At 54.9% G+C, this 26,316-nt stretch overlaps 4 protein-coding genes across 5 annotated transcripts; 3 read left to right on the top strand and 1 right to left on the bottom strand.

Annotated features, from left to right (window-relative positions):
- Nucleotides 1-1,141: 1,141 nt before the first annotated feature.
- VAMP8 (vesicle associated membrane protein 8) lies at nt 1,142-4,629 on the top strand. The gene is made up of 3 exons (XM_029232804.1): nt 1,142-1,421; nt 2,736-2,894; nt 4,171-4,629. Exons 1-3 carry the CDS (start codon nt 1,419-1,421, stop codon nt 4,309-4,311), a joined length of 303 nt encoding a protein of 100 aa, XP_029088637.1. The 5' UTR covers nt 1,142-1,418; the 3' UTR covers nt 4,312-4,629.
- Nucleotides 4,630-6,962: 2,333 nt separating this feature from the next.
- VAMP5 (vesicle associated membrane protein 5) lies at nt 6,963-13,961 on the top strand. The gene is made up of 3 exons (XM_029232340.1): nt 6,963-7,027; nt 12,913-13,050; nt 13,524-13,961. Exons 1-3 carry the CDS (start codon nt 7,025-7,027, stop codon nt 13,731-13,733), a joined length of 351 nt encoding a protein of 116 aa, XP_029088173.1. The 5' UTR covers nt 6,963-7,024; the 3' UTR covers nt 13,734-13,961.
- Nucleotides 13,962-15,698: 1,737 nt separating this feature from the next.
- RNF181 (ring finger protein 181) lies at nt 15,699-18,219 on the top strand. Its single transcript, XM_029232338.1, has 6 exons — nt 15,699-15,809; nt 15,906-16,056; nt 17,129-17,259; nt 17,443-17,552; nt 17,736-17,810; nt 18,078-18,219. Exons 2-6 carry the CDS (start codon nt 15,971-15,973, stop codon nt 18,135-18,137), a joined length of 462 nt encoding a protein of 153 aa, XP_029088171.1. The 5' UTR covers nt 15,699-15,809; nt 15,906-15,970; the 3' UTR covers nt 18,138-18,219.
- Nucleotides 18,220-18,904: 685 nt separating this feature from the next.
- TMEM150A (transmembrane protein 150A) lies at nt 18,905-23,151 on the bottom strand. Of its 2 annotated transcripts, XM_029232337.1 has the most exons (8): nt 23,041-23,151; nt 22,338-22,517; nt 21,853-21,900; nt 21,426-21,512; nt 20,720-20,787; nt 20,288-20,415; nt 19,897-20,074; nt 18,905-19,675 (listed from the first exon to the last, which is right to left on the bottom strand). In XM_029232337.1, exons 2-8 carry the CDS (start codon nt 22,502-22,504, stop codon nt 19,434-19,436), a joined length of 918 nt encoding a protein of 305 aa, XP_029088170.1. In that variant the 5' UTR covers nt 22,505-22,517; nt 23,041-23,151; the 3' UTR covers nt 18,905-19,433. The 2 variants fall into 2 exon arrangements, with proteins under 2 accessions (XP_029088170.1, XP_029088169.1); XM_029232336.1 differs by lacking the exon at nt 23,041-23,151 and having other exon boundaries at nt 19,393-19,675; nt 21,426-21,900; nt 22,338-22,509.
- Nucleotides 23,152-26,316: the final 3,165 nt, after the last annotated feature.

Below are 26,316 nucleotides of genomic sequence, written 5' to 3'. Positions count from 1 at the left end.
AGCCATTTGTGGTCAGTGGCTACTGTATTGAACAATGAAAGTATAGATCAAGGATTCTGAGCCACCTCCGCTTGGCTTCATTGTCGCCTTTCTAAGGATGGTGAGGAGTGGGGCAGCCACGTTCTCTGTGAAAGCAGGCTGATCCTGTCCCCCAAAATTCAGGTCTGAAAAAGATAATAATCTTATCTAATTGGGAGTAAGATTTCATTATAAATGAGAATAAAGGGTCTCCAAATGCTACAGAGGTCCAAAATTTATTAGACTCTTTAAAAAAGCATTTGTCAGAGAAGCTGACATTTCCCTCTTGGAACTGTTACTTCTTCTGGGATGGGACAGGAATGTTTGTTCCTTTCTGCAGGTCCCTGTTATTGTTCTTTTATCTCCATAAACACTGTCCAGGAAAAGTGGATTTTCTCTGGCCTGGAGCCAGGTTGGTGGAAAAATCCTTTGCCCTGGGCCCTCTCTCTTGTCCATAGGGCAGTCGCATGACCCTTTCTGATGGGGCTCACCAACCGACGTGGTGGCCTCGGAAGGGACGTGCAGGATTGTTGAACTCTGGAAGGAAAGGAGGGTTGGTGAGCCATCATTCCCTGATTTGAGCAGTGGGCAGCCCTTTGTTCCAGGCATTGTACTAGGCACATGGCATGTGCTATCCTTTTACTCCTCACCACCACCCTATGAGGTAAGCATCAGCACTTGCAAAACCCAGGCAGGTGAAAAGGTTCACTCAGGGTGTGCAGCTTTCCGACACCAGAGCCCAGGATTACAGCATTCCAGACTTTGGGGGTTTCAATGCTTTCTGCAATAAGACGGACATGGGAACAAGGGTTGTCCAGCAAGAAATGTTCATATCTGTGTTCTGTTTCCATGTGAACAAGGTCTGGCAGGGTGCTTAGGGTTGATTTCAGTCTCTAAGAATTGGGGGTGAGATACTCAGCACATAAAAAAAGGAGATGGGGGACTTCCCTGGCGGTCCAGTGGTTAAGTCTCCGCTCTTCCACTGCAGGGGCCACGGGTTCCATCCCTGGTCAGGGAACTAAGATCCCCGGCATGCCGCGTGGTGCAGCCAAAAAATAATAGAAATAAAAAAAGGAGACGGCTGCCCTTTCTATATCAGGAAACCTAGGAGGACTGCTTGATCTTTCTTTACTTGTTCCTGACAAGTTAGAAGAAATGTGGTGCCGGGGAGCCCTGTCGCTTTAAGCCTAAGCCCTGGTTTCCCAGGAGACTTGGGAGGGCGGTGGAGAGTGCCCGCCTACCTGGGGAACCTGAGCGAGGTGTGGCCGGAGAGGCTCTGGATGCGAGGTGGGCGGGGGCAGGCTGAAAGTTGGACAAGCAGGAAGTGAACCGACGGCTGCCCGAGAGGAAACAGACTAGGCAAGAGTCCTGCTGCCGACAGGCCCGAGCCGCTCGGAAACATGGTGAGAGACCGGGAAACTAAGAAGGGGCTGATTTCACGAGCAGCCAGAGGGGGCTGGGGGCTGGGGATCAGCAAAGGAAAGCTGGTGGCAAAATCTGAGGGCTGGGCCAGCGCTGACTGTGACCTCTCTTCTTTGACAGCTGGGCTGCAAATAGGTCTGAGCTGCCTGGGCGGGTGTTCCTGCTCTTCTCTGCCCCCTCCCTCCCCTGAGCCCTGAGCTGGCCCGGAGTGGAGCTTCGGTGGGAGTGTGAGATCCTAATTCATCTCCTCCTCCAGCCCTCCGGCCTTTGGCCTTCGGGTGTTGTGACATTCCTGGGCAGTGCCTCTGCTGTTCCCAGCGCAGATTCCAGCCCAGCGGCAGGAATCCCGCTCTGCCTCTCACTTTATCCCTGTACAGAAACCCAAAGAATTTGTCTCTCCGTCGAGTCCAAGGAATCTGCCCCCTCTCCATAAACGTGAGGAAGAGAGCTGATGGTTTGTAAAAAAAAAAAAAAAAAAAAGAGACAAGAGGTGGGTTCTCTGTGTTAGTCTAGTTTGAACCCCCCCCCCGGGCTTGTGTCTGGAAGTCTAGTAGGTCAGGGAGGGAGGAGCTTAGTAGTGTTTTTCCCTCCCTGTTCAAAAACCTTATCAGAAAGCCTGAGGATGAGGCATCAGCCACGGAGGACTTGCCCTCCATTTCCCCCAACACCCAGGCTGCTGTTTGTATGTTTCATACTTGCTTAAGTAGGCAATGGCGTGGTGCCTGCGCGAGGTGCTTAGTGGTGGGGAAAGCAGAAGTTTGTGGCCCAACGGCTGTCTCCCGTGGGGCCTTGTGAGGGACTTGGAGCCTGGTTGCCGTGGCTCAGGCTGCCCAGGAGGCCGGAGCAGCTCTCCAGCTGCTGTCTTGAAGAGAGGGTGGGTTAGGCCAGGGGAGGGTGGTCTGTGGGGGGAGGGGCACAGGCATTTTTAATGAGGACCGGTGGGATCTCAAGTAATGGTGGGGCTGTGCCTTGTGAGGTGCTGGCTCAGCGGTATCCTCTGACCCTCTTCGAGGAACAAGGAAGCAGTGGAGAGGGCTTTGGGGGTGTGCTTCTTGTTGTCTCACGTGCCCTGAGAACCCACAAAGTCTGTCTCCTAGCATGGCTCTCACCACTGGGGCTTAAAAATGCATTTGTTTTTGATTACACAAGTACTACAAGGAAAACATTCTCTTTGCAAACAGTTCAAGCATTACAAAAAGCTAAGTCCACCTTAGGCCTCCCTCTCCTCTGGCCTCTGAGGCTGAGTCTCAGTCCCTCCGGCACTCGGCCTAATTAACCCCTGTGTGGCTGCCCAGGAGGAGGCCAGTGGTGGTGGAGGAGATGACCGTGTGCGAAACCTGCAGAGTGAAGTGGAGGGAGTCAAGAATATTATGACCCAGAATGTGGAGCGGATCCTGGCCCGGGGAGAAAACTTGGATCATCTCCGTAACAAGACAGAGGATCTGGAAGCCACAGTGAGATGATGGGGAGCCCAGTGGGGGCCAGGGGAAGAGGGGGGAGGAGGATTATTGGGGGCTTGAGGCTTGGTGGTCTTGGTGGCAGAATGAGCAGGAGGGAAGTCTGCCTTTTTACCTGTGTTGGGAATTGATGTGAGCTGAATCCCCACTTCTGATTCTGCTCTACTCCACTGATTGGTACTGGGGTCCAGGGAATGGGTTCAAGGACTGGGGCTGGGGATGCGGGGGTGGACCCATGGAGACATTTTGTGAGACTGATGGATGGCTCAGTCAGCCTGTGCTGTCTTAGGCTTCTCTCCTATGAAATCGACTTTCACTTTGAAGGCTGCCCTTGACAATCATTTGGACCTGGCCTCCCCAGGACAAAAATATTGGCTCCAGAAAATCCTCTTAGGGCCTTTGGCCTTCCCCAGGAGTTATTAGGCAGAGGGTGGAAAACTGTTAGAGTTTTGCTGAGCCAGCTTTAAAAAGAAGCTGGGAAGAGGAGTAAAAGTCTTTGATCCCAGGGTCCTCTGCTGGCTGAAGGCTGGAATAATATCTCCCACACATCTTGCTAGATCTCATTCTTCTCTCCCTCCAGCCAGAGGCTGAAGCCAGCTGCTCAGGGAGGGAGTAACTCTAAAGTTCTACAGAGGGCTGGAGACTTAAGATTCCATGTCCACGGAGAGAGACCGGCCATGGCTTTCTGAGTCCTGTGTGTAATCTTGAGCATAGCTCATTTGACTCCCTGGGACTTAGTGTTTCTTTCCACAGCCCAGGCTGGGAAGCATGGCCCAGGGAAACAATTTCTGCAATTCAAGTCGGGAGAGGAAGAGCATTTTCCCTCAGTTCCAACCCCTGGACTGCCCTGGCCCCTCCTCCAGCTTCAGCGGTCCTCATGTGGCCAGAAGTTATGGAACCAGGGAGATGTGTCCACCTGGAGCCTGCACCCCTCAGCCCCAGTGTCTGCCCTCCCAAGGGTGGGTTGTGCTGCCAGTGTCACAACCCTGGGTGTGAGCATGCGTCAGAGGCCTCTCAGTGTGCATGGCAGTGCGGGGGTAAGAAGAGAAGGGGGCAGGCAGGGGACCAGAGGGAGCCCAAGGATTCTAAATTTGAATTGGTTCACCAGATGGTTGTGAAGGTACATTTGTCAAGGTAGGAGGACAGAACTATTTTATTTAGCAGTCTGTTGCCTCAACGTAGCACTTAAATGTTTAGATGTATGGCGTGTGGGTCTCGGTATGCTCATCCCAGCGGCAGGAGGCACTGGGTGATTCTGCCTTATTCCCAACAGTCCGAGCACTTCAAGACCACATCGCAGAAGGTGGCTCGGAAGTTCTGGTGGAAGAATGTGAAGATGATCGTCCTCATCTGCGTGATTGTTTTTATCATCGTCCTCTTCATTGTGCTCTTTGCCACGGGTGCCATCCCTTAAGTAACCTAGGGAACCCCTCCCACCCTGCCCTCTTCTTGGGGGGGCAGCCTTCCATAGTGGGTGCCAAGAGGCACCCTCTCTCCTGTCCTTCTCCACAGGGAATGCTGCTCCATCCTCCCGCCCCTCATTCTGGGGCCCCTCTACCACACTGTCTGACCCAGGGAGCACCTTGGTCCCCAGAAGGAGAGAGCTGGACTGTGGCTGTGTTTCAGGGGTCCTCAGAGTTGGTTGGAGAGACCCAGAAGGGCCAGCACATGGCTGGGAAACTGATGGAACTGAGGGTGGCCAGTGGGCAATAAAGACCTTTCAGTATCCCTATGCATGTGAGGTACTTTCTCCCTTTCCATTTTGCCTTTGGCCCTTCCATTTCTTTTCTCCCCAAGGACGCCCTCTGGCAGAGATCCTCCCTTTGGAGGCCCAAGCTGTTGGAGGAGTGGAGAGCATATGTTTGGAGAAGAAAGATGGAAACTCCCTGTCTTTCTTTATCTCCCCTTGTTCCATCATTGTCACTGGTCTCAAGAACAGGAATTTTCTGGAGGTCTTGGCGTATGGAAAATTCAAAACCTTCCCAGCATTTTAGGGTAGTATGTAAGACTTTTAAGTGTCCCCTCTGGGACTTGCCATTTCCTTTATTAGTTTTCTGCTGGAAGTGTTAGCCGAGACATGAAGCCTACCTGGGCAGAGCATTTAGGAATCTGGTTAAGGGCCTCCCACCCCTCCCATCATTGCCATTTCTCTTTGGTGGCCCTGCTGTAGTCTTAGAGTGAGGGGGTTAGAGGAACTGAACTGCTTTTCCTTCTCTTGTGGTTCTGCGAGTTCTATTTGTCTTTTGTCTGCCCCTGTCCTTCTGGAACTTAGCAGGGCCTCTGGGTCTCAGCTGTCCTGAGCGGGTGAGCATCTCTCACCCGTGTCTCGTGGCTGGGCACAGTCAGTGTCACAGGACAGGGCCTATGGCCTTCCTTCCCCTCCATGGACAATGGACCTCTCTGTCTTTGGGCCTCCCTCCTCTCCACCAGGTTCCACCATCATTGTCACTCTTTCCAGTGCCCAGTGCGCCTTGGTTTGGGGGAAGGGTTTATGTCATCTCTGTCCCTATTTCCCCCATAGGCTTTCCAGAATTGAAAAGACCCTGATTTGGGGAGGGAATCTGGAAGGGGCGGGGTTGGGAAACAGGACTGGGGACTAGTACTGGCAAGTCAGGTTCTAGAATCATGCTCCAGGGACTTCCCTGGCGGTCCAGTGGTTAAGACTCTACACTTCCAATGCAGGGGGCGTGGGTTTGATCCCTGGTTGGGGAATTAGGATCCCACATGCTGCGCAGTGCAGCCAAAAAAAAAAAAAAAAAAAATAGAATCATGCCCCGAAAACTAGGAAGGGAGGAAAGCACAGAAGAGACCCTGGGGGCAGACTTTGTCAGGACCCTGTCCATCCTGTCTCTTCTCAGTCCACTCCTGGACTCGAGGTCCAAGCAACTGGGGTGATTGGGACCTAGTCTGTCCAGGCTGGGGGTGGGGTCTGTGCTCACATGGGGCTCAACGTGGGAGAGGGAAGCCCCCAACCCCCTTCCTCAAGAGGGGCCACCTTTGAGATGTTGGGATGGTATGTGGTGGGATAGAGAACAGGTGGCTGGTGGCTTCTCTGCAGCAGTGAAAGGGCATGAGGATGGGTAGACTCAGCTCAGGAAGGCTCTGGACAGGTTAGACACACCAGCCTCCCTCATCCTCCAGCTGAGGAAGGGGGTCATATCAGGACAGGGCTGCACTTGCCCACGTGGTGAAGGGGAAAGAAAGAAAAAGCTAGAGCTAGTACCTTCTCCATGGGGGTCTGTTTTCTCTTTTTTGGGGGAGGTACGCGGGCCTCTCACTGTCGGGGCCTCTCCCGTTACGGAGCACAGGCTCCGGACGCGCAGGCTCAGCGGCCATGGCTCGTGGGCCCAGCCGCTCCGCGGCATGGGGGATCTTCCTGGACCGGGGCACGAACCCGTGTCCCCTGCATCGGCAGGCGGACTCTCAACCACTGTGCCACCAGGGAAGCCCTGTTTTCTCTTTTAATTGAGGTGAAATTCGCAAAACATACAACTGACCGTTTTAAAATGTACCCTCCAGCGGCAGGTAGTGCACTCATGATATTTATTGTGAATAAACTTTATTTAGTTTCAAAACTTTGGCGTGGTCGGTGTTTGGTTATGGGTGAGTTGCACTCACCAAGGTGGCAAAGACCCTGTCCAGCTGTTCACTGCGTTTCCTGCGCCTAGCACAGTGCAGGACAATGGCGCTCCTACAGGTGCTTGTTGAATGAATAAATGATTCCTCCCCAGATCAACCCGGTCTACCTGAGCTGGGATGCAATTCCAGAGAGGATTCCCTGAGCCCGTTCCAGAACCCACTCCACTGGGACCATTTCATAGACTGGGGTCCCGAGCTGTAGACCAGGCACCACGCTGATTGGAAGGAGGCCCCACTTCACCAGGCTGGGGAGTCATCCCGAGCCGGGCGCCGGCGGCCCGGGGAGAGGTGCCGAACCGGGACCCCGGGAGCCATCGCCGGCCGCTTCCGATTTGACTGATTTGACTAGGTTTCGGTCGCCGCTCCCAGAAGGCTCGCCCCCCGCCCCCGCCAGGCAGGCCCCGCCCCGCCCTCCGCTTCCTCCCAGATCCCTGGCACTGCGGCCGCTCGGGCAGAGGAGCCGGAGCGGCGAGGCAGCGGCGGCGGCGATGGTGAGGGCCCGGGGCCGGCGCAGAGGGCGAGCGTGGAGGGGTGCGAGGCGGGAGTCCGAAGTCCAAGGGGTGGAGGCGTCCTTCGGGACGGCGCCCGGAAGCAGGACCGGGGCCGGACCCTCAGCTCGTCGCGCGCATCGCGGGAGGGAAAGGGCGGCGTGCGAGGGTCCCGACTAACCAGCGCCGAGTGAGCTGGACTCCGGCTTCCCACTTGTCGGGGCCAAGCGGTTACGAGCACCAGCTTCGGAGTCAGGCTCCGGGCTGAGATCCTGGTGGTGGCCACTTACCCGCTCTGTGACCCCGGGCAAGTCACTTAGCTTCCCTGAGCCTCTTTTTCCGCATCGTGAAGTGGGGTCAGCGATACCCGCCTCGCTGGGTCCTTAGGAGGTTAGAGGAGGTACAATGGCAGAGACCTGCCTGGCCCTCAGAACCTGCTCCTGAGAAGTGGTGGGTAATATGGTGACCTCTTCAGCCCTTCCTGGTGCTGTGAGGACACAAGTCTGGCCCAGGGGTTGGAAACCTGAGCCGATGGGGTGGTAGAAGCCAGTCCTGTGGCAGGGTGTTGGAGGGCAAACTCCTTCCCCTGGGGACAGAGTAAGTAAGATGTTTACTATAAAAGTTCCACTGAAGTTATCAGAGTGTGGCATAGCCTGACTCCCTTCTAAGCCGTACCTAGGGACACAATCTTGAGTTGAGTCATCCCCCAGTCCTGCTGTAGACTCTGGCCTCTGTCCCCACTTGTCATTTCCAGGCAAAGGTGTCAGGAGCAGTTGGTGCCAGTCGCTTCTCCGCTCCCCTGGAACTCCTGGGAAGTTGTGCCCGGCAGGAAGCAGGCTTGGTGCTTTAAGATTCTGCCATGGAGGGACTTTCCTGGGGATCCAGTGGTTAAAACTCTGCCCTCCCAATGCAGGGGGCGCAGATTCGATCCTTGGTCAGGGAACTAAGATCCCACATGGCACGGCCAAAAAGAAAAAAAAAAAAAAAAAGATACTGCCATAAAAAAAAAAGATTCCGCCGTGGAGAAGGCAGCAGAGGTGTGATGGATGTGGATGTGGCCTGGCTGGGGGTCGAGATGCCTGGATGGCCTCATCTCCAGGGAACTGGAGGCAGGAAGAGGAAGCGGGGCAGGAAGGTAGCACTGAGCTCTAAGGCCAGGCCAGGAAACTGAGGGAGGCCCAGGGAATGGGACGGAGCCCAGAGCCCACTTCCCAGCGTGCAGAGCAAGGAATCAGGCAGGGTTAGGATGGGCTTGCGGCTGGGCCTTAGCACTTGGTGAGAAGAGGAAACTCTTGAAATGAAGGCTGAGGCTGTGATAATTTACTGGGGGTTACTGGGAAACTCTGGGACTCTCATAGCCCCTTCCCTCTGTTTTTTCTCTTATTCCTGCCCCTTTGTCCACCCCCAGCACTTTCCCTTCCTTCTTCCCATCCGCCTTCCCTACCTGGTCCTTCTTGCTTTCCCTTCTTTTCTCCTCTTTTCTGATTCATTCAGTTAACAAGTGTTTCTTGGGCATTTCCTTTGTGTCAGTCATGGTGACTGGTATAGGGGATAGAGTAGGAACAAAATAGTGATGGGAAAGATAAAAATTGAATGGGTAATGAATTCATTCATCCTGTAGATGGTCCTCACTCATGCTCTGTGCAAAGAATTTGGGTTTTGAGCCACAGGCCTCCCTCATATGCACACAAGTTGAGTTGGCAGCATCAAACTGGGTGAGTCTTTAGCCAGCCAGCTAAAGCATTTGACCTCCCTTTACCCGCATCCAGTTTAACACAGGGGTTAAGAATGTGATCCTTGGAGACTAAGTTTATTCAACTCCCAGATCTTCTACTCACTGGCTCCGTGACCTTGGATGGGTGATTTAACCCCTCTGAGCCTCAGTTTCGTATAAAACTGGGGTGAGGGTACTTTCCTCAGTGGATTGTTGTGAGGGTTAAATGAGATAAAGTGAACAAAGAGCTAGCAGCACAGTTCTCAGCTCAGAATATGTGCTCATTGAGTGGGAGCTATTATTACTGTCAGGAGGTAAAACCTTCTCAACAGCCTGTAGCGCCTGATGGAAATAAAATAGATACAGGTTATCAAAGGCCCATGTCAAGTTTTATATTTAGGTTAGAAACGATTAAGTGCACAAAGTGGCAACAGGGAAGAGCTTGCTTGGCTGTGTATTTTGTAAAAAATGTTTAAGAGGTTTTATTGACCACAGGTGTGCTTCCTGGGATCTGACAGCTAAAAAAAAAAACCTAGGGAAACTTGGGCTACCGCAATAATAGCTATTATTTATTGAGCATTTAGTATGTGTCAGGACTTGTGCTAAGCACTTTATTTATAACATGCCACATGCCTTAGCTAATGTTATGGGAGATATTATTGTCACCACTCTATAGATGAGGAAGCAGAGGGGTCAGAAAGGTCATATCCCCAGTCTTTAGTCACTCAGCTGGTGAGTGGCAGAGGCAGGATTTGAAGGAACCCAGGGCTGTAATGCAGAGCCCGGCTCTTAGGCTCTGAGCTCAGGCGAGCGCTGACCCAGGAAGGAGGTGATACACCAGGTCGCTGCCCGGGTCCCTCTGAAGATGACAACGGTGACAGCTGGGATAGGGTTTCGTAGGCACTAATCAGGAAAGAGGGGAGACAGGAGAGTTTGGACAGGGAGGTTTTTAAGAGCTTTCTTTTCAGAGGAACCAGCTGTATTTGGCCTGGAAAAACCTGAGGAGAGATTTGAGAACTGAAGGAGGGATATTCTGCACACCGGGTAACAGTCTGTCGATTTCCTGTGTAACTACCATCCTCCGTCTGCCAACAATGCTGCCCCTACCCAAGCTCGGAAGTGCCTCTCACCCTCCCTTCCTCTCTCACCCACCCTTCCTCTCTTGCCCTCCGTTCCTCCCGGCCCCCCAGCCTGGGGACCTCTCCGCATACCCTTGCTGATAGCATTTCTACATGCCTTCTGGTGGCCTCTGGCCTGAGTTATCTCACTTTCGTTCATGCCAGTCTACCACCAACAGAGAAAGTCTCCTGAAGCCCCTCCAGGCTCAGAAACCTACATAAGCTCTTGATCCATCCCTCCCTCCATGGAAGCTTCCTCATCTTGACTTTTACCCTCTGCCAGATCCGTCACTGTCCAGAGTGTGTCTCTGTGTGCCTGTGGCAGTAGTCTCCACCACATGCCCCCCCCCCCACCGCCCATCCCTGGTCCATCTTGGTTCTCAGAAATCACCTGTCTGTGGGCGGCTCAACACTCGCTATTTGTATCTCATGGGGTAAACTCATTACTCTTCTCTAACTGTATCATACACACTTCTTTCCCCCAGCCTATAGCGATCTTTTCAAGAACCGGCCCAACTCATTCAGAAAATATTTTCCACGCATCCACGGTGTGCCAGGCGCTATGCTGAGTTCTATGTGGCAGGATGCAGCGTGGCCGTCCTCCGGTCTCTTACCTCCTTCCACACCCCGCAGTTCTTTATTTGAATCACCGTGCCAGCAGAGACCCGTGCATACAGTGTCCTTTTTCCTCTGGTTGAGGGGGGCCAAGGAGGGCTAGAGACTTGAGCCTCAGGCCTCTGTGTTCCCTGGAGCGAATGTGTTCTTTTAGGCCTGGGCCCATCTGGGCTCCAGACAGGCCTGGTTTCTCAGTGGGGGAAGGAGGCTACAGCTTGCAGTGGGAGGCACAGCCAGCTCTCCTGAAGAATGTGACCCAACATCACCCCATGTTGGAGAATAAGATGACAACAGCTGTAGCATTTAGATTAGAAAAAAATGATATGTAACATCCCACCAGTCTCTAGCAGTGATTCTCATTTTTTTTTTTTTTTTTTTCTTTGTGGTACGCGGGCCTCTCACTGTTGTGGCCTCTCCCGTTGCGGAGCACAGGCTCCGGACACGCAGGCTCAGTGGCCATGGCTCACGGGCCCAGCCGCTCCACGGCATGTGGGATCTTCCCGGACCGGGGCACGAACCCGTGTCCCCCGCATTGGCAGGCGGACTCTGAACCACTGCGCCACCAGGGAAGCCCTGATTCTCATTTTTGAATCTTGGTCCATTCCCAGGTTTTTGCCTTGGACTATTTGAATGTGAGAGACTCCAAGTAATGGAGACTTGTTGAATAATTTAGTCATAATAATAGTGGTGATGGTGGTTGACTCAGGAAAACTCCAGAGATGAGTACAACTTCCCTGCTTTCTTCATAATGCTTCCTTGTTCCCCAGCTACTGCTTCCCCCAGCCCATGAGTGTACCGCTCTGTCGTGGTTTGCCGTGGTTTGCCGGCCCCCTCTCAAAATGGGTTGCTTTTCTAGCTCATGAGTAAATATTGACCTACTTGGGTTTCAGATGCCTGCCCCTCGAAACTCCTGCTGGGCTAGATAAACACACTGGGATAAAAAACTTGAGAATGACAGTTGCATTTGGATAAGTTATAATGCAATTGGCTCACTCATTGAGTCCTTGCAGATGGTCAGCATTGTGCTGGCCTCCTGGGCCTCCAGGCTGGTGGCAGACAAATGCAGGGCACTGGCCCCTGCCCTCCCCCTGGGAGCTTGTGGTCCAGCTCGGGAGATAGGATTCATATACTGGGAATGCTTGGAGGTTACATGCAAGGCAGCTGCAGAGATCCTGAATGGGGATTCTTGACTGAGTAGGAGGTGGCCCTCTGTGACCACCAGATCCCTTCACTTTCTCTGGTTTTAAGTGGAATTCAGTCCAGTGCCAAAATGTCTTGCCGCAGACAATGGGCAATATAGTCTGGCAGGAAAGGGAGCCTGGCCCGTGCTCTGTGGGGAGGAGATGAGAACAGGGTTGGGCTCTGGGGGACAGGGCTGGGGGAGGGAGTTCCTGTGGTTTGTTAGTCCCCTGGGATTCGTCTCCCGACGTGTCCCTGGACCTCCAGCTCTCACCAGGGCCTCCTGCCCTGGGTCTCTCCCAGTTGCATGTATCCAAAGCCCAGCTTCTTTCTTGCTTGTGATCCATGTGTTCTTCCTCTTCCTGGCCTCTCCCCCAGCTTGGACCCTGCATCTCCCTTCCCAGTCCTCTGAAATGAGCTGGGTTCTTTTGTCAGGTGAGGCTGCTGCCCAGGCTGGGAAATCCAAGAGCTGGTCTCTCCTGTGTGAGTCGGATCCCAGTGAAGATCCTGGCTAGCTGGAAAGCTGGAGGCCAGAGGCCAGGAAGGCCGAGGCTCCCAGGCAGACAGAGAATGAATCGACTTTGAGCATTGATGTGGGAGCAGGGTCAGGCCAGGAGGCAGAACTGGCTTGACCAGTCAGAGGCTGGAGGAGGGAGGGGAGCGAAATCTGATCTCAGTTTGTGTGTGTGTGTGTGTGTGTCTGTGGGGTTAGGCAGAGGCTATAACGTGTGGTGATCCAAAATTATCTGTCTGGCTCAGTGGGCTGGATCTCCTCCCTGTCTGGCTCTGGCCAAGTAGCTTGGTTCTGTGTTCTTTGCTGCCTCCTTAGGCCAGTGGGAAGCCACAGGGCAGGTGCACAGTAGGTTGAGGCCATCCTAGAGCAGGTGAGCCAAATGTCTGCTTTGTGGGAGGGTGGGTCCTGAGAAGGTCCCATCCTCAGGCATCTTAGAGGAAGCGAAGATGCTGGAAGTCAAGGCTGACCTAGGACCTGCCTTGATGGGCAAGGGGAGGAGCCAAAGGTGAGCCGTACACACCCAAGAGGCCAGCCCTTCCCTCTGCACATATCAGACCCTTACATGAAAGGCGCTGTTCCCCTTTCTCATACACTGCGCAAGCGCGTGCGCGCACGCGCGCGCGCGCACACACACACACGCGCGCGCGCGCGCGCTTGCCCAGTGGGGCAAGGAGGCCGCTAGGTCTCAGGACCAGATGAGGGCCAGGCAGGGGCCTCATGTAGCCCTGACCTTGGGCTTGGTGTCCAGGCAGGGAAAGAGTTGGAGCGGTGCCAGCGGCAGGCGGATGAGGTGACAGAAATCATGCTCAACAACTTCGACAAGGTCCTGGAGCGCGACGGGAAGCTGGCGGAGCTGGAACAGCGTTCAGACCAACTCCTGGACATGGTGTGAGGCCTGGAGAAGCAGGGAGGGGGAGGGAGAGGCTAGGAGGGGCCCTCAGAGGGAGCTCTCAGGCTGTGCTCAGGGTCTCCCGGCTGGCTGTTGGTAGGGCCTGAGGCTCACCCAAGGGCCAGTGTGGGGACTGTGGGTTTCTTGAAGCATCCCTAGCCTAGCTATGCAATGGGTGGGGAGGTCTCATGAAGTATGAAGGCCTTGGTTTGAAGCTGTGGATCTTCCTAAAGGTTGAAGACTGGCATTGTTAACTGGGGGTGAGCCTGTAGGCCTGTGAGTCAAGGGCTACACCAGTGTGGGAGACCAGGAGTCAGGCTGGGAGGGTCCTGAGAAAGGGAGAAAGGGAGCTGACAGGTTGGGGAGGCTGCGGGAGGAGACTAGGCCTTGTCGGGGCTGGGTTGGAAGGAGCTGGTCCAGGGCTCTGGGGAAACCACTAACTCCTACCCTGTGTCTGGGGGTGTCCACAGAGCTCCGCCTTCAGCAAGACAACCAAGACCCTGGCCCAGAAGAAGCGCTGGGAGAATGTCCGTTGCCGGATCTACTTGGGGCTGGTAGTAGGCGGTGGTCTGCTCATCCTCCTGATTGTGTTGTTGGCCATGTTTCTCCCACAAAGCAGCAAGGGCAGCAGTGCCCCACAGGCCCAGGGTGCAGGTGCTGCCTCAGGGCCTGGGGAATGACACAGCTGGGCCTGGAAAAGAGGCCGAATAGCCACACTGGTCGGTTGTGGTCTTCAGAGAACCCTGGAGTTTGCTCCCTTCTGAGCCACCCCAGTGAGCGTGGAAGGGCAGCAGCAATTTGTGCACCTTTGTTACTTCCTATTACACCAGAGACTGGCCCTTGAGGGCAACCTGCTGCGCTGGCCATGCCAGGGCAGCCCCACCTGGAGCTTAGTAAAAGCTGCTGTTGGGTTAAAAGCTGCTGTTTGGTTAAAAACTGGTGTATGTGTTTATGTGTGTGTTTGAAGGTCTTCAGATTGGTTCATCCTGCCCTGCCTCCACCCCTGGGGCTGCTTGGAAAACAGAAAGTCCCAAAGGACTCCAGCCTTGGGAGATGGCCCTTCTCCCTTCTCAACTTGATCCAACCCTACAGACACATCCTTCTGGGGTGCATGTGTAAAGACACAACAGCCCCCAAACCAGACCCTTCAACCAGTGCCCTCCAAGTCTGTTTCCCTGAGAATGAAATCTGTTATTTTTCTGAGTCTTGGGATGTTCAGAGGACCCATGGGACTCCAGATAGGATGACAAAGAGGAAAGCACTTCCAGATCTTTATATCACAAGGCTCTCACCTTCAGAGAGACTTTTCCCCTTGAGCACCTCTGCTCCAATTTCTCCCTCAAGCTTTACACCAGATCACAGGTGGGGTAGGTGGCAGGAAAGGGAAAGGGCTTCCTTCTATGGTGCTGTAATGCAGAGTCACAAAGTTTGCCCTGTGGGAAAGAATTGGGGCTTTTCAAAGGGCCAGGGAGGCAGTGCCTTCAGGGCACCAAGTAAGATCGTTGGGTAAAGGCTGGGCAAGAAGGAAAGGCCCTACCAAGACCTGGGAAACAGGGCAGCCACTGCCTGAACTCCTTAACTGCATGTCAAACTCAAGAGTGGGTGGGAAGGGGAATTCAGGGTCAAGTGTGCAACAGAAACAGTTCCTTGTTAGATGGAGTGAGGGCTACTGACGGAGAAACAAGAACAAACCATCGAGTTGTGTGGAGCTGTACCCGCACAGAGCGTGTTACTTTCGCTAGGCTCACCACCATCTGCCTTTCCCGGGGAAGATGGAGGCAAGCACCCGGTGCTGCACTGAGGTGTGCAACACTACTAAGAGGCCCTGTGAATGTGGACTTGGGTTTTACATATGTAACAAGGGATAATGATACTAGTTCCCAGGATGACCCTGAGGAGTATTTATACCCTATGTACAATATCTCTCAATGTAATGGTTCTAGATGCCAACTAAATGCTAACTATTATCCAAATCATTTAGTGCAGTTATTCTCAACCTTGCCTCACATCAGAATCACCGGTAGAGCTTATTAAAAAAATACCACTCCCAGGCCTAGATCAGTTAAATCAGAATCTTTGAGGCTAAGTATCAGACACGTTTTTTTTTGTTTTTTTCCCTAAAGCTGCAACCCCTCCTCTTCTTCTCTCTCCAGGAGATTCATGGGTAGCCAGGGATGCAAACCACTTGTTCAGTTCAAGCCACTGGTTTTACAGAAGCTGGGGGAGAAGTTGAGCAATGGGCTAAAGGTCACACAGATAGTTCCATGAGCTGGTAAGGCCCTAGATTCCCCTGCAGGGATCGTCCTCCTCTCGGTTGGGGAGGCTGCCCCACCCTTTATTATTGTGCCTTACACAGAAGAAATGAGCAGGGAATTTTTGTTTGTTTTGCGGGAGTCGTGGAGGAGTGAAGCGCCAAGCCCTGAACAAATTAGAGTGCAGAAGTGCCCGGCGAGGCCGCGACAGAGCAGCGGGAAGCATCCTAGGCTCGCAGAACCATGATCCCTGGGCCAGGGCCTCCCTCCCTCTCTGAGAGACCTCTGACATCTGTCCTGCCGAGACTCTCTGAGCCGCAGAGCGGATGGAGGACCCCTACAGCCCAGACCCTTGGTTTTTCAGGGCTCTAGGGACGCGATCCACACGTCCCTCCCACGAACCTACTCTAGGCTGGGACTGCAAGACGAAAATTTTCTGACCAGCCCCGGCCCCTGCCATTGGTTTCAGCCTTTGGTCACCTGACTTAATCGAGCCAATGAAAGGTGAGAAAATTAATACTTCCGCTTTCCCTGAGGCGAAAGAGCCACTGTGCCCGCCTTTCGGATGCTATGATTGGTCACCCTCCCTCAACTCGCCAGTTTATTGGCCAGCACCGCGAGGCTGAGGTGCAGCGTGGTCTGAGGGCTGTGTCAGGCCCGCTGCCATGGCGTCTTATTTCGATGAACACGACTGCGAGCCGTTGCACCCCGAGCAGGATGCCCGAACCAACATGCTGCTGGAGCTCGCAAGGTGGGTGCGCGGGGCTGGGAGGTAGGGCTCACGCAGCAGGTTACTGGGCTGAAGCTGGCTGGTGAAGGTGGATTATCTGGGGCAGTGGATTCAGAGGAGGACGGATAAATAATCTGGAGAGTTAGTTCCACAGTGGGATTCGGGGAAAGTCGATAATTTGGATCGTCCTTGGAGGGGCCCGGGCAAGGGGGTTCTGGAAAAGACGAGCTGGCGAGTCGGGGGAGTCGGGGCCGCAGGGCAGTGGGCTCTAGGAGGTTCTGGAATAGGCGGGTCATGGGGGCGGGGTAGGGGCCGTGTGGCTGTGAGTAGGCATATTCGTTAGGAACTCCAAGCATGGAAGCCACACTGCCACTTGGAATCTGGCTTTACTAGGTCATTCCTGCGTGGCCTGGGTAACTTCTCTGAGCTGTTGTCTCATGTGTAAAATAGGAATAAACAGCCTGCGTGCTTGGGGTTGTCTGATGGCAGCTGTAAGCCATTTCCCGCTGTGCTTTTTACGTAGTGAGCACTACTGAGGGGTAGCTATTAGTACTAGTAGCTGGGCAGAGTACTTATCTGTTAATGCTTAGTGGACTGCGGGGGCAATGAGAAAGTATGGGTTTTTCTGTTTTTTGTGTTTTGGCTATGCTGGGTCTTCGTTGCTTCACACGGGCTTTCTCTAGTTGTAGCGAGCGTGGGCTACTCTTCGTTGCGGTGCGCGGGCTTCTCATTGCGGTGGCGTCTCTTGTTGCAGAGCGTGGGCTCTAGGCGCAAGGGCTTCAGTAGTTGCAGCACGCGGGCTCAGTAGTTGCGGCACGTGCACTTACTAGTTGCAGCACGCGGGCTCTAGAGCGCACAGGCTTCAGTAGTTGTGGCACACAGGCTCAGTAGTTGCAGCTCGTGGGCTCTAGAGCGCGGGCTCAGTAGTTGTGGTGCACGGGCTTAGTTCCCCTTCAGCATGTGGGATCTTCCTGGACCAGGGATCAAACCCGTGTCCCCTGCATTGGCAGGTGGATTCTTAACCACTGGACCACCAGGGAAGCCCCAAAAGTATGATTTTTCTTTGGTTCTGACCTTGGATTCTTCTTCCCAGGTCCCTTTTCAATAGGATGGACTTCGAAGACTTGGGGTTGGTAGTAGATTGGGATCACCACCTGCCTCCACCTGCTGCCAAGACTGCAGTTGAGAACCTCCCCAGGACAGTCATCAGGGGCTCTCAGGCTGGTGAGAACACTAATTCTTTCCACTATTTGGGTCAGGTCTGCCAGACCCACCCCCTCTGGAAGCCAGACTATGGTCTGGCTCTTCAGTTTTCCAGGCCAGGCTGGGGCAAGAAGTGTCCTTCAGGAATGGGAGCTGGGAGGTAGGGCCTATAGCAGCTCTCCTGATTAGCACTCCCTCCTCAAGAGCTCAAGTGCCCCGTGTGTCTTTTGGAATTTGAGGAGGAGGAGACTGCCATTGAGATGCCTTGCCATCACCTCTTCCACTCCAACTGCATTCTGCCCTGGCTGAGCAAGGTACTGCTTCCTTTTTCCCAGCCCTCACCCTGCCCTGGGCCCAGTTCTCAAGCCGCTTTCTGTTTATGGACTACTGGGGGGATCAGAGACGGGAGAGGGATAGGGGTGGGATTTGGGAGCTGGAGACGGTTTTCAGCTTATCAAGACCAGACCTGGGCTCGTACACTGCACTGCTTTTCCCAGACAAATTCCTGCCCCCTGTGCCGCCACGAGCTGCCCACTGACGATGACACTTATGAGGAGTATAGACGAGATAAGGTAGGGGCTGGGTAAGTGGGGTGGGTGGTGACGGGGCTCCCTGCGTCCGTCCTTGATGCTCTCGTTCCCCACCTCAGCAAGCCTGAGTAGGCCTCATGGTCCCTGACTCTGGCGGCCTTCCCAGTGATTTTAGTGAGGGGCAAGAGCCTTGGCATCGCAGGTGCCCAGGGCCTGAGGACAGTGAGCCAGTCCCACAGTGGCTGCCCTGTCCCTTCACCCACAGGCCTTGGGGTACGGCCCCTGCCCAGTGCACCCTCTTTCCTTCAGGCTCGCAAGCAGCAGCAGAAGCACCGACTCGAGAACCTCCATGGAGCCATGTACACATGAGGTGGCTGGGACGGCACACCAGTCCTCCTCCACACCACCTTCCTCTTCTGCCTCGGATTCTAATTAAAAGTTTCTTTACCCATCCTGCCGCTCCATTGCTCACAGGCCTGGGCAGGGACGCTGTACCCTCCAGTGGGTCTCTACTGCTATGGGGGAAGGTGGTCCTGAACCGTAGAAGATACCAGGCTGCGTATCCCTCTCTGCCAAGCCTGCTGGCCTCAGGGCAGCAGGGCCCAGGTCAAGAACTTGGCCACCAACCAGACCAGCCAGGGCTTCGGCCTCTGTGTCTGTGGTTGGAAAGCAAAATGTGTCAGGGTCTGGCAGCCAGTAGTTACTTAAAAACGGTAAAGAAAAACTAGCCCATCTCTCTCCCTCCCCCTGCAATCTTTAGTCAACTTTAGAATCCCAGGGGCTTTCTTTAGCGTCACTGCAAAGATTGCTTCTAACAAACATTTGCAAGTTATTCTCTGTATCCTCCCTTCCTCATATCCCTTAGTGTGGAATCAAGCTTCAAACCAGACTCTGAGCAGGACAGGAAGTGTGAAAGGATCGAGTCGGCTCTTTAGACTGTTTAAAGGCCCAGAAAGGGCTTCAAGCCCTTGCGGGGTATTTGGATAGCACTTGGCATCCCTCGTTTTTGGCAGTCCTGCTCTCAAAGAGCAGCGGGCACTCAGGACCCTCCCTGGAGGCAGAGGCTTTCTCCCATCCTTTGCCTAGGGAAAGCCAGGATCAGGCCCTCTCCGACTCTCCAGAACAGACTACAAACATGCAAATTAGAATTCTTTTAATAGATATATATATATAAAAAAGTACTAAAATACCCACGTGGTTCTGCTGTGTTATTTGCCCTAAAGAAAGGGACAGAGTGAAGAGTCCCAGTGCAGCTCAGTGGGCCCAGAAGTGGGCCTTCCCACAGACTAAGGAGTGCTCACCCCCGCCCCCAGACTGCTGTCCCTCTTGCTGTTCCCAGCCCCCAATTCCTGCAGCAGGAAACCCCAGTGGCACTGGGGGAGTAGAAGGCACCTGAAGGGCTGGCTGGGTGAATGAGGATACGTGACCTTTAAAACATAAAAATAACACTGCGGTGTGGGGAGCAGGCTGTGCACAGCTTGGGCAGCTGCCAGGGCCCGCTCCTGTATGGCACAGGTGGGTGTGGGATGGCCACTCCTCCAGGAGCGAGGAAGCCTCTGTCCCAACAGAATACTTTCTCAAAATCGTTTTTTGGTACAAAATAAATGCAAAGGAGATAACGGGGTGGGGAGCTGCGGAGGCCGGGCCAGCCACCCTCCCCAGACCTCAGATCATGGCGACGCTCTCAGGGGCACAGTTGAGGTGTGTGGAGGTGCTGCTGCTTCCGGACGACTTGCAGGCCCGGCCGGGGGCAGGCTGCAGTGTGGCCACCAGTGTCTCCGAGGAGACTGCCCCGAACTCATAGCTGAAGGTGCCGTAGAAGATGAGGATGTCGATGACAAACAGCCACTCGCACAGGGCTGCCCCGTGCTGCAGCTGAGAGCTCTCGTGGATGAAGAAGACCCCGCCTGGGATGGGGCTAAGGAAATGTTCGGTGGGATGGGCGGCAGCCTGGCGACACCCTTTCTGCCTTCCCGGATATGCGGCTAGGCTGGGGCCGAGGACCAGGCCTCACCTCCCGGGACAGGGGGGCAGAAGACCACCCCGGGTGGGGGCGGATCCCCATCTTGGGTGGGAGAGGGCCTGGGCTACAGGAGGAGCTCCTGGCCGCCCTGTCCTGGAAGGATACTGAGGATCAGAGAGACAAAGGCGATGGCTGCCAGCACAATCCGCAGGTAGGCCACAGCCAGGTCGTGGGGGGCAGTGGCCCCGTGGTAGGAGAGGGCACAGTGCAGGCAGACAAAGAGCAGCCCAGCAGTGAAGGCCACGCCGGTTCCGACGTAGTGCAGAGACTTAGCGTGATCCACCTGGGCCCGGAGAGAGGGGCCGACCCGTGAAGCAGCCCCCTCCACCCCGCTCCGTCCCTCCCTCCCGGGCTTTTCCCCTCCCGGGCCCTGTTCTTCCCACCCCCAACCCTGAGGGGCAGACCCACAGCTTGGGTCAACCCTCGGGAAACTGAGGGCCCTTGCCGAAAGCCTGGCCCCCTTCGGGAAGTGCAAGAGGTGGGCGGGCGGGCACACCTGGAAGTTGCCCACCACCACCAGGCCCGCAGCGTTGGTGCAGCCTGTGATGAGCGTCGTGGTGTTGACCCAGGAATGACGGCTCTGCTCCAGGAGCTGCCCGTAGCGCAGGAGGCAGATCAGGGCCACTGGGGGAGGAGAGCACAGGTGGGGCCGGCTCTGGCCCTGGCCCAGCCCAGCGAGCCCACCAGCTTTCCCCAGATACTCTGAGGGCAGGAAGGGAACGGACAGGCGGGTGGTGTGCCCTACCGGCGTGGCCGTGTGCAAGTTAGCCTTGGGCCTTCAAGGAACGGAAGAGAAGTGGCCCCGCTGGCCTTAGCTCGTGACGGGGTAGGCGGCGCGAGGCCAAGGCTTCCTGGGCCTCTTTGGGGAGCAGGTGTGAGGGCGGGCGGGACTGAGCGGGTTGGTGGTCGGGCCGAGGGCACAACTCACCCATGAAAGCACCCACGTTGCCAATGAGGCTGAAGAGGCAGCTCTCTGGGGGGTATGTGCCGCACTTGCTGAGAGGAGGGGGCGAGGACAGAGTGAGGGGGGGGCAGGAGCACCGGAAGGCCCCGTTCTGGCCCGCCTGCTCTCCCTTGCCTTATCTGTGCCTGTTCCTTAGCAGGCAAGCCCGACTGATGAGAAGGGCCAGGGTCCCTCACAAACATTTGGCCCTAGGCTGGCCACACCCCCCAAGGCAGAGCTGGTGTGCGTGCTGGGGTAGGCAGTGCCCAGGATTGCTCGGCAGACCCCGAGGCTCTTGGACTCCCTGAGACCGTCAAGGCCTGCAGGAGGTCTGGCTTCCCTTAAGCCAGAACTTGGGCTGGGCAAACAGAGAGCTTGAACTTAAATCCAGGTGCCCCCACTTACTAGCTGAGGGACCTGGATGGATGACATAGCTCTGTCTCACTTTCCTTGCCTATAAAACGGTGAAAACAACAGCTGCCTTAGTGCTAGGAGAATTAAATGCCGCTACGCATGTAAAGCATTCAGCACAGGGTCCGGTACATAGTAACTGGTAAGTAATATTGTAATTAAGTGCTCTTAATGGAATTATTATTCCTGAGACCCAAGGACAGGCCTTTGCTGGGGGGGCTTAGTTGGGAGTCTAGCAGGGCCTTGGGTCTCTGTGACCTGCACGGTTTCTAGGCCTTACCTGATGAGGGGGACATCGTCCAGGGTGCAGCAGGTCTTGGGGCCCCCTTGCTCAGTGGGGTCAGGAGAGCAGGATTCGTTGTAGGACCTGGCAGGCAGGACAGAGAGTAGCCTGGGGGAAAGGGGTTCCCCCAGGCCCTTGGCCTGTAGCCTCAGGCCTCTCGGAGACCACCCTCCCAGACCTCCCTTGGCAGGGGCAGAAGAGCCCACTTCCCAGGGCCCCCCTGAGACAGAAGCCAAAGGGGCGAATGACGGTGGGAAGCAGGTAGGTGGGCACGAAGCCATGCCTGGGGAGGGGCAGGCGCTGCCAATGTCAGAGAAGAGCAGTGAGGCCCAGTGTCTCCATCTGGCTCGAGGCAGCCCCGGCCCCAGAGGGAACAGAGATGAAGGGAGCTTTAGAGTGAGGCTGTCTGCAGAGTGCGCCATACCAGTTCTCCACGGGGCACACGTGGTGGTTCATCACGGCCATGGCATACCTGCGGGAGCACAACTGTCACCCTGCCCCATGATGCACCCAGCCTTCTCCCACTGACTCTTTTCCTTTCTGCCCCCATTCAGCCTTATTGTCCTTTCCGGGGACTCAACCTGGGGTGGTCCTGGGGCTTGATGCTACTCTAGAACCCACAGCCTAGTCCCAAACTAGAGGACCTCTGGAAGTTGCCCTGGCTAGAAGTGTGTCTGTCAGGGCCACCCTGCTGGACAGCAGTGGTGCCAGCTTGTCCCAAGGGGTTGTGTGCCCAGGCACCAGGCCAGGCTTTGCAGACAGCCAGAGTGGCCCTGGGTACCACCCTGGAGCCTGCAACAGGACAAGGGACTTTGTGTGTGCCATCAGGCTCCTGTTGGGTCCTGTCCCTTCTCAGCCTGGGTCCATTTTGTCCCCTAGTTGCCTCCCCCCATCCCCCTCTTTACTCACACAGTCCATAGGCCAGTGATGGAGAATGCTGACAGGCTGACAGGAAGGAGGATCCAGGCGGTCATGAGGGAGGGGAGCCAGGGTGGTGGTGGTGTGGGGGGAGGACAAGAGGTAGGTGGGGAAGAGGGTGTGGACCCAGCTACCTTAAGGTACTTCGCCAAAACCATCAGCTGCCCGGGCCTGGTGGAGAGAGACAGGTCAAAGTCCAGGGTCTAGTGGCTGGCCAAAGCCGGTGCGGGGGAGAGGAAGGTGGTCAACACCAGATGCAGGGCTCCCGCTGCGGCTCTGAGCGCCCACACTTCGGGCTGAGCCCCCGCCGCAACGTGGACACCCTCCGGCATCCACCGGGGGCCTCCGCGTTCCACCCAGATGTTCAGAAACGCCGCGGGGCCCTAACATCTGGAAAGGGGGCCACTCTCCCTGGCCTGAGGGTCCCGGGCTGGGAGAGGGGCTGGAGTCAGGACAGTCCAGGGGGCCACGCCAAGGAAAGCCTGGGAGGGGATCCGGGGCTGGGTGGAGAGGCGGCCGGGGGCAGGCAGCCACCTGACCACCAGCGCTGCGGGGAAGGGGCGGGTTCACGCGGGAAGCTCAGCCCGGCCCGCTCCCGCTCGCGAGGGCGCCCGGAGCCCACGGTCCGCGAGGCCCCGGGATCCGGGGACCCGCGCCTCCGCAGGTCCGGGGGACGAAGGGGCCCAGTACGCACCTCCCCGGAGCGCCCCGCCGCCGCCGCCGCCGCTTCTGCTCGGCCCCCGCGTGGCGCCGTCCCCGGCTGCGGCCCTCGGAGCTGCCCTGAATGGTTTAAAGGGCCGAGCAGCCCCTCCCCCGGCGCCCCGGACCGAGCCGCGCCGCCCGCCGGGACGTGGAGTCCGCGCCGCCCCAGCCCTGGCGCTCGCGCCCATCCGGGAACTACAACTCCCGAGCCCCCGCGCCCGCGTCACGCTGGAAGGGTGGGCGGTGCCCCGACTTCTGGGGACCTGGACGCCGAGGGCGGTGGCACGGGACCCCAGCGGAACGTCTGACACCGATGCCAAAAGGATAGTGCCGTCTACCTCCACCTGCGGGGGAAGCTTCGGGAGGCGGGGAGCTCCGGGTGTGCACTGCCTTCCCGCTGCACGTGTGATTGTCACCGCGCACGTGGCTGGAGGAAGCCTCCCTCAGCCGCCGCGCACATTTTGCAGCCTGGACTGGCCGACAGTGACTTCGGGCAGCCTCCCTCCATGTGGCACCCCGTGCCTGCCGCTGTCCAAGGCGAGGCGGGTTTGCAGAGAAGCAAGCACAAAGCCTTGGCTGTTCCTTAGGGGACTAGCGCTCTGGATTTGGCTTTTGCTTCCCTCGGCTCAGCAAACTCTGGAGGAGGGCTACTTTCATCAGATACATTTTATTTTCAGGGGTACAAGTACACAGTGTACTGTCCAGAAGTCAGTGTCCAAAATGTGTTTCCTGACTGCTGAACACTCACTTGAAACAATATCCATTCTAAGTAGACACACTTGGCCAGGTGTTGGGAGGCAAAAGAGAGGAGAGGAAGGCAGGAGACCCAGAGCAATCTGGGAAAAAGCAAACAGGATACTGTGAGGATAAGTTACCCAACAGCTTCACCAAAATTTATGTTGAATGAAAAAAATGCACAACCTAAAAGTTGAGAATTGTTTTATTCGGTAGACTTTCTGAGGACTCAAGCCCTGGAGGAAGCCCCTCGGATACCTCTGAGGGACTGCTCCAAAGAAGCAGGGGAGAAGCCAGGATGGGAGTTTTTGCAAAACCCAGGTATTTGTAATATCAAAAGCTTACTGTTAAAGACCAGTAAACAGACACCTCAAGTTAATGAATTAGCGCTTTTCTATGTATGGGAAGATACAAGAGTCTGGGCTCATTGAAATCATTCCTTTGATATGCACCTTAATTATCTAGGGCCAGTATCCTGCTTTTCTCCACCCTGAATCCCCTCAGGGTGCACAGCTGGGGATGGCTGCAGACTTGATGGTCACATCTTTTTTCCTGACATGGCAGGAGACATTCTTCGTCCACACTTAACAGGCCAAGGGTGCCCTCCTAGACATTCTTTTCATGATTAAAGGAGCAGGAAATCTTCCTTTCACACACTGGAAGTGTAACTGGCACTCTAAACGGGAGCCCAGCAGATCTGTTGGAGCCCTTGTGAGACAACACTGGGGCTGACAGACCTTTACTTGAAGGGAGCATGGGCCCAGGCTGCTGGGAACCAGGGAGCTTAAGTTCAGCAGCACTGGTGAAGCAAATGTAATACGCAGAAACAGGGCCCTGTACCATGGGGGAAATGGAGAAGATAAACTAACTGGACGACAGCTTGAGGAAGGAGAAACCTTTCTGGGCCTAGTGGAAGGTAAAAATGCAAACAGGAAACCTGTTGGAGGGCCCTCTTCCAAATTGCATCAGCACAAGTAGTTAAATCAGGGTCAAAAAGTATGGCAGTGCACAGCGATCACTGTACAAGAATACCTGGCTGAAGGACCGGGGGGTGGAAAATCCAGTCCGTCCGCTGGCCATGCTGTGCCCCAGGACAAGGGAGTGCCTCTTTCTAATTTACCAAGAAGCACCACCTTCCTGCCCAGGGGTGTTGTCCTTGGAGCAGGCACCTTTTTCTCATCTGCCCAATGGTGCCCTGAACGCTCAGCATTTCCTACTGCTTTGGAAGCTTTGCAATTTAAAAAATATATATATTTTCTTTTTTTGATGTGGCCCATTTGTAAAGTCTTTATTGAATTTGTTACAATATTGCTTCTGTTTTTTATGCTTTGGTTTTTTGGCGGGGAAGCATGTGGGATCTTAGATCCCTGACCAGGAACGGAACCTGCACCCCCTGCATTGGAAGGCGAAGTCTTAACCACTGGACCACCAAAGAAGGCCCCTGGAAGCTTTGCAATTCTTAATCAACATTTACTATCACCTGTTGAGCTGGGTTTCAGTTCCTCTCCCACCACGATCATGGGGAAGGCCTGAGAAGGCTACTCAGGTTCTAAACTGGCCGTTCTATCCTAAAGTAGGGGTAAGGCAAGCACCCCAGAGCCTTGACAAGGAGGCAGATTTGGGTTTAACATGACAATCGGAGTCATCCCTAAAACAGAGAATTAGCCCAAGACAGAAGGGCTCTTCGTGGGTAGTCGGTAGGGAGGAGTTGCGTATCAGGTAAAAAGTAGGACCAGATGTCTTTAAAAGGCCCTTCCAGCTCTAATGCCACGTGAGTCTACTTGTTATGCTCCAACCAGGACAGTTCTTAAAATAGGCAGAACAAGAGATGAGATTTCAAGTGCTGATTCTGCGCTGCTGAATGACTGTAGGGCAGCATGTAATCTTCACTTCCTTATGTACACAAGTGATTTCACAACTCTTGGCAAAAACAGTGCTATAAAAATAGTAAGTTTATTGGCTGAAAAAAATACTGTATTTGAAAAGTACCTTCCTTCCAGGATTTTCAAATAATTTCCATGTCACTTTATTCATCCAAACGCAGAAACGAAATGAGAAAAGAGAAGAATGTATAGCTTTTTACACACTTAACACGACACAGCCAGTGCAACCAGTCTCATTCTGGTGGCTCTGGGAAAGGCAGAGGGGCCATTCACTCTCTTCCCTTCTGGCATCACTCCACCTCCTGGGGAAATCTGGGGTGGCTTGGTCATTTGATTCCTCAGGGACAGGAGTTCAAGGAGGGAGCTTAAAACGTTTCAGATAATTGTCACCATTCCATGGTTCTTCTTCCCAAAGAAGGCTCAGAGGTAGGAAAGTAATCTGTCCTTAGTTTTCTTTCTATATGCCCCATTTATATTTGTGACCAGCTGGGGGATCCCTACCCTACCATCCACAGATCCTGCCAGATGCACAACAAACTGGATACCCCCCACCCCAAAGGGTTTCTTCCAGTTTCGTGGGCTAATCTCTAGATGGCAGTGCCCCTCAGAGTGGAACAATGGAGACGGAATGTCCCTTTCAGACGCTCATC

This window comes from Monodon monoceros, unplaced genomic scaffold (genome assembly GCF_005190385.1).
Source record: "Monodon monoceros isolate NGI ecotype Baffin Bay Population unplaced genomic scaffold, NGI_Narwhal_1 Super_Scaffold_19, whole genome shotgun sequence".
NCBI lineage: Eukaryota > Metazoa > Chordata > Mammalia > Artiodactyla > Monodontidae > Monodon > Monodon monoceros.
The sequence above is the reverse complement of the archived record's forward strand: the minus strand, read 5'-3'. Positions and strand labels throughout refer to the sequence as shown.

Excerpts from the sequence above, each read along its gene's own strand:
- TMEM150A (XM_029232336.1), bottom strand. The coding sequence starts at position 21,850 with ATGGCGCACTCTGCAGACAGCCTCACTCTAAAGCTCCCTTCATCTCTG. Across the intron at positions 20,788-21,425 it reads GACGATGTCCCCCTCATCAG|CAAGTGCGGCACATACCCCC; the intron begins GTAAGGCCTAGA and ends CCCTCCTCTCAG. Across the intron at positions 20,416-20,719 it reads CAACGTGGGTGCTTTCATGG|TGGCCCTGATCTGCCTCCTG; the intron begins GTGAGTTGTGCC and ends CTCCTCCCCCAG.
- VAMP8 (XM_029232804.1), top strand. Across the intron at positions 2,895-4,170 it reads CAGAGGATCTGGAAGCCACA|TCCGAGCACTTCAAGACCAC; the intron begins GTGAGATGATGG and ends TATTCCCAACAG.
- VAMP5 (XM_029232340.1), top strand. Across the intron at positions 13,051-13,523 it reads CAGACCAACTCCTGGACATG|AGCTCCGCCTTCAGCAAGAC; the intron begins GTGTGAGGCCTG and ends GGGTGTCCACAG.
- RNF181 (XM_029232338.1), top strand. The coding sequence starts at position 15,971 with ATGGCGTCTTATTTCGATGAACACGACTGCGAGCCGTTGCACCCCGAG. Across the intron at positions 17,553-17,735 it reads TTCTGCCCTGGCTGAGCAAG|ACAAATTCCTGCCCCCTGTG; the intron begins GTACTGCTTCCT and ends TGCTTTTCCCAG. Across the intron at positions 17,811-18,077 it reads AGGAGTATAGACGAGATAAG|GCTCGCAAGCAGCAGCAGAA; the intron begins GTAGGGGCTGGG and ends TCTTTCCTTCAG.